The 6,334-nt window shown below is 36.3% G+C and overlaps 1 protein-coding gene across 5 annotated transcripts in view; it reads right to left on the bottom strand.

Moving 5' to 3' along the window:
* Nucleotides 1-264: 264 nt before the first annotated feature.
* ehbp1 (EH domain binding protein 1) overlaps nt 265-6,334 on the bottom strand; it is a 477,797-nt gene continuing 471,727 nt past the window's right edge. For all 5 annotated transcript variants that reach the window (XM_082964936.1, XM_082964937.1, XM_082964939.1 and 2 more), the window contains one exon: nt 265-395. In XM_082964936.1, the coding sequence (XP_082821062.1) occupies nt 280-395 (116 nt within the window). In that variant the 3' untranslated portion in view covers nt 265-279. The remainder of the gene's footprint in view (nt 396-6,334) is intronic.

Genomic DNA, 6,334 nt, shown 5'->3' on the forward strand with positions numbered 1-6,334 from the left:
AAGACAGAGGAAATGATCCACTTTATCAGAGGGAGGGAGGGAGGGATGGAGGGAGGGAGGGAGGGATGGAGGGAGGGAGGGATGGAGGGAGGGAGGGAGGGAGGGATGGAGGGAGGGAGGGATGGAGGGAGGGAGGGATGGAGGGATGGAGGGAGGGAGGAAGGGAGGGAGGGATGGAGGGAGGGATGGAGGGATGGAGGGAAAGTGGGATACAGGGAGGCATGAAGGAAGGAGGGATGTAGGGAAAGAGCGATGGAGGGAGGGAAAGAGATGAATTATCTATGCATAAATTACTTCATCTTCATAAGGCTTGCGAGCATTGGTGTCTGGTGCCAGTCCTCTCTCCTCGCCCGCCCGCCTCAGATCCTCTGGTACTGATCTCTGACGCTTTACCTCTGGAAGACAAGAAGAGAGGGATGGGAGGGAGGGGGAGAGAGAGGGTCAGAGAGGGATGGGGAGGGAGAGAGGGGGAGGGAGAGAGGAGAGAGAGGGGGGAGGGAGGGGGGAGAGAGGGTCAGAGAGGGAGAGAGAGGGAGGGAGAGAGGAGAGAGAGGGGGAGGGAGCGAGGAGAGAGAGGGGGGAGGGAGGGAGGGAGGGGGGAGGGGGAGGGAGAGAGGAGAGAGAGGGGGGAGGGAGGGAGGGGGGAGGGAGGGGGAGGAGGGAGAGAGGAGAGAGAGTGGGAAGGGGGGGAGGGAGAGAGGAGAGAGAGGGGGAGGTATTGAACCTGATTTGTGAGACACCTGTGAGACCACACATATAACCAGAGGGGTGTGTGGGTTCTGAGAGAGACACTATATGGTGCCATGGGGGGAGGAGGGCTAGAGTCTATTGTGTGTGTGTGTGTGTGTGTGTATTTATACGTGTGTGTATTTATACGTGTGTGTATTTATACGTGTGTGTGTATTTATACGTGTGTGTGTATTTATACGTGTGTGTGTATTTATACGTGTGTGTATTTATACGTGTGTGTGTGTATTTATACGTGTCTGTATTTATACGTGTGTGTGTATTTATACGTGTGTGTGTGTATTTATACGTGTGTGTGTGTATTTATACGTGTGTGTGTGTATTTATACGTGTGTGTGTATTTATACGTGTGTGTGTATTTATACGTGTGTGTATTTATATGTGTGTGTGTATTTATACGTGTGTGTGTATTTATACGTGTGTGTGTATTTATACGTGTGTGTGTGTATTTATTTATATGTGTGTGTGTATTTATACATGTGTGTGTGTATTTATACGTGTGTGTGTGTATTTATACGTGTGTGTGTATTTATACGTGTGTGTGTATTTATACGTGTGTGTATGTATTTATACGTGGGTGTGTATTTATACGTGTGTGTGTATTTATGTGTGTGTGTGTGTGTGTGTATTTACGTGTGTGTGTGTATTTATATGTGGGTGTGTATTTATGTGTGTGTGTATTTATACGTGTGTGCGTGTATTTATACGTGTGTGTGTGTTTATACGTATGTGTGTATTTATACGTGTGTGTGTATTTATACGTGTGTGTGTATTTATACGTATGTGTGTATTTATACGTGTGTATTTATACGTGTGTGTGTGTATTTATTTATACGTGTGTGTATTTATTTATACGTGTGTGTGTATTTATACGTGTGTGTATTTATACGTGTGTGTGTATTTATACGTGTGTGTGTGTATTTATACGTGTGTGTATTTATACGTGTGTGTGTATTTATACGTGTGTGTGTATTTATACGTGTGTGTGTGTGTATTTATACGTGTGTGTGTGTATTTATACGTGTGTGTATTTATACGTGTGTGTGTATTTATACGTGTGTGTGTGTATTTATACGTGTGTATATTTATACGTGTGTATTTATACGTGTGTGTGTATTTATACGTGTGTGTGTGTATTTATACGTGTGTGTGTGTATTTATACGTGTGTGTGTGTATTTATACGTGGGTGTGTATTTATACGTGGGTGTGTATTTATACGTGTGTGTGTATTTATACGTGTGTGTGTATTTATACGTGTGTGTGTATTTATACGTGTGTGTGTGTGTATTTATACGTGTGTGTGTGTATTTATTTATATGTGTGTGTGTATTTATACGTGTGTGTGTATTTATACGTGTGTGTGTGTATTTATTTATATATGTGTGTGTGTATTTATACGTGTGTGTGTGTATTTATACGTGTGTGTGTATTTATACGTGTGTATGTATTTATACGTGTTTGTGTATTTATACGTGTGTGTATTTATATGTGTGTGTGTATTTATACGTGGGTGTGTATTTATACGTGTGTGTGTATTTATGTGTGTGTGTGTATTTACGTGTGTGTGTGTATTTATATGTGGGTGTGTATTTATGTGTGTGTGTATTTATACGTGTGTGCGTGTATTTATACGTGTGTGTGTATTTATACGTATGTGTGTATTTATACGTGTGTGTGTATTTATACGTGTGTGTGTATTTATACGTATGTGTGTATTTATACGTGTGTATTTATACGTGTGTGTGTATTTATATGTGTGTGTGTGTATTTATACGTGTGTGTGTGTATTTATACGTGTGTATTTATACGTGTGTGTGTATTTATATGTGTGTGTGTGTATTTATACGTGTGTGTATTTATACGTGTGTGTGTGTGTATTTATACGTGTGTGTGTATTTATACGTGTGTGTGTGTGTATTTATACGTGTGTGTGTATTTATACGTGTGTGTATTTATACGTGTGTGTGTATTTATTTATATGTGCGTGTGTATTTATATGTGTGTGTGTATTTATATGTGTGTGTATTTATACGTGTGTGTGTGTATTTATACGTGCGTGTGTATTTATATGTGTGTGTGTATTTATATGTGTGTGTGTATTTATACGTGTGTGTGTGTATTTATACGTGTGTGTGTGTATTTATACGTGTGTGTATTTATATGTGTGTGTGTATTTATACGTGGGTATGTATTTATACGTGTGTGTGTGTATTTATGTGTGTGTGTGTGTGTGTGTGTGTGTATTTACGTGTGTGTGTGTGTATTTATATATACGTGGGTGTGTATTTATGTGTGTGTGTATTTATACGTGTGTGTGTATTTATACGTATGTGTGTATTTATACGTGTGTATTTATACGTGTGTGTGTATTTATATGTGTGTGTGTGTATTTATACGTGTGTGTGTGTATTTATACGTGTGTATTTATACGTGTGTGTGTATTCATACCTGTGTGTGTGTATTTATACGTGTGTGTGTATTTATACGTGTGTGTGTATTTATACGTGTGTGTGTATTTATACGTGTGTGTGTATTTATACGTGTGTGTGTGTATTTATACGTGTGTGTATTTATACGTGTGTGTGTGTGTGTATTTATTTATATGTGTGTGTGTATTTATACGTGTGTGTGTGTATTTATACGTGTGTGTGTATTTATACGTGTGTATTTATACGTGTGTGTATTTATTTATATATGTGTGTGTGTGTATTTATACGTGTGTGTGTATTTATACGTGTGTGTGTGTATTTATACGTGTGTGTGTGTGTATTTATACGTGTGTGTATTTATATGTGTGTGTGTATTTATACGTGGGTATGTATTTATACGTGTGTGTGTATTTATGTGTGTGTGTGTGTGTGTGTGTATTTACGTGTGTGTGTGTATTTATACGTGGGTGTGTATTTATGTGTGTGTGTATTTATACGTGTGTGTGTATTTATACGTATGTGTGTATTTATGTGTGTGTATTTATACGTGTGTGTGTATTTATACGTGTGTGTGTATTTATACGTATGTGTGTATTTCTATGTGTGTGTGTGTGTATTTATACGTGTGTGTGTGTGTGTATTTATACGTGTATATTTATACGTGTGTGTGTATTTATACGTGTGTGTGTATTTATACGTGTGTGTGTATTTATACGTGTGTGTGTGTATTTATACGTGTGTGTATTTATATGTGTGTGTGTATTTATACGTGTGTGTATTTATATGTGTGTGTGTATTTATACGTGGGTATGTATTTATACGTGGGTATGTATTTATACGTGTGTGTGTATTTATGTGTGTGTGTGTGTATTTATACGTGTGTGTGTATTTATTTATATGTGCGTGTGTATTTATATGTGTGTGTGTATTTATATGTGTGTGTATTTATACGTGTGTGTGTGTATTTATACGTGCGTGTGTATTTATATGTGTGTGTGTATTTATATGTGTGTGTGTATTTATACGTGTGTGTGTGTATTTATACGTGTGTGTGTGTATTTATACGTGTGTGTATTTATATGTGTGTGTGTATTTATACGTGGGTATGTATTTATACGTGTGTGTGTGTATTTATGTGTGTGTGTGTGTGTGTGTGTGTATTTACGTGTGTGTGTGTGTATTTATATATACGTGGGTGTGTATTTATGTGTGTGTGTATTTATACGTGTGTGTGTATTTATACGTATGTGTGTATTTATACGTGTGTATTTATACGTGTGTGTGTATTTATATGTGTGTGTGTGTATTTATACGTGTGTGTGTGTATTTATACGTGTGTATTTATACGTGTGTGTGTATTCATACCTGTGTGTGTGTATTTATACGTGTGTGTGTATTTATACGTGTGTGTGTATTTATACGTGTGTGTGTATTTATACGTGTGTGTGTGTATTTATACGTGTGTGTGTGTATTTATACGTGTGTGTGTATTTATACGTGTGTGTGTGTGTGTATTTATTTATATGTGTGTGTGTATTTATACGTGTGTGTGTGTATTTATACGTGTGTGTGTATTTATACGTGTGTATTTATACGTGTGTGTATTTATTTATATATGTGTGTGTGTGTATTTATACGTGTGTGTGTATTTATACGTGTGTGTATGTATTTATACGTGGGTGTGTATTTATACGTGTGTGTGTATTTATGTGTGTGTGTGTGTGTGTGTATTTACGTGTGTGTGTGTATTTATATGTGGGTGTGTATTTATGTGTGTGTGTATTTATACGTGTGTGCGTGTATTTATACGTGTGTGTGTGTTTATACGTATGTGTGTATTTATACGTGTGTGTGTATTTATACGTGTGTGTGTATTTATACGTATGTGTGTATTTATACGTGTGTATTTATACGTGTGTGTGTGTATTTATTTATACGTGTGTGTATTTATTTATACGTGTGTGTGTATTTATACGTGTGTGTATTTATACGTGTGTGTGTATTTATACGTGTGTGTGTGTATTTATACGTGTGTGTATTTATACGTGTGTGTGTATTTATACGTGTGTGTGTATTTATACGTGTGTGTGTGTGTATTTATACGTGTGTGTGTGTATTTATACGTGTGTGTATTTATACGTGTGTGTGTATTTATACGTGTGTGTGTGTATTTATACGTGTGTATATTTATACGTGTGTATTTATACGTGTGTGTGTATTTATACGTGTGTGTGTGTATTTATACGTGTGTGTGTGTATTTATACGTGTGTGTGTGTATTTATACGTGGGTGTGTATTTATACGTGGGTGTGTATTTATACGTGTGTGTGTATTTATACGTGTGTGTGTATTTATACGTGTGTGTGTATTTATACGTGTGTGTGTGTGTATTTATACGTGTGTGTGTGTATTTATTTATATGTGTGTGTGTATTTATACGTGTGTGTGTATTTATACGTGTGTGTGTGTATTTATTTATATATGTGTGTGTGTATTTATACGTGTGTGTGTGTATTTATACGTGTGTGTGTATTTATACGTGTGTATGTATTTATACGTGTTTGTGTATTTATACGTGTGTGTATTTATATGTGTGTGTGTATTTATACGTGGGTGTGTATTTATACGTGTGTGTGTATTTATGTGTGTGTGTGTATTTACGTGTGTGTGTGTATTTATATGTGGGTGTGTATTTATGTGTGTGTGTATTTATACGTGTGTGCGTGTATTTATACGTGTGTGTGTATTTATACGTATGTGTGTATTTATACGTGTGTGTGTATTTATACGTGTGTGTGTATTTATACGTATGTGTGTATTTATACGTGTGTATTTATACGTGTGTGTGTATTTATATGTGTGTGTGTGTATTTATACGTGTGTGTGTGTATTTATACGTGTGTATTTATACGTGTGTGTGTATTTATATGTGTGTGTGTGTATTTATACGTGTGTGTATTTATACGTGTGTGTGTGTGTATTTATACGTGTGTGTGTATTTATACGTGTGTGTGTGTGTATTTATACGTGTGTGTGTATTTATACGTGTGTGTATTTATACGTGTGTGTGTATTTATTTATATGTGCGTGTGTATTTATATGTGTGTGTGTATTTATATGTGTGTGTATTTATACGTGTGTGTGTGTATTTATACGT

The sequence above is a fragment of the Salmo salar genome, chromosome 18 (assembly GCF_965601325.2).
Source record: "Salmo salar chromosome 18, fSalSal1, whole genome shotgun sequence".
Classification (NCBI taxonomy): Eukaryota; Metazoa; Chordata; class Actinopteri; order Salmoniformes; family Salmonidae; genus Salmo; species Salmo salar.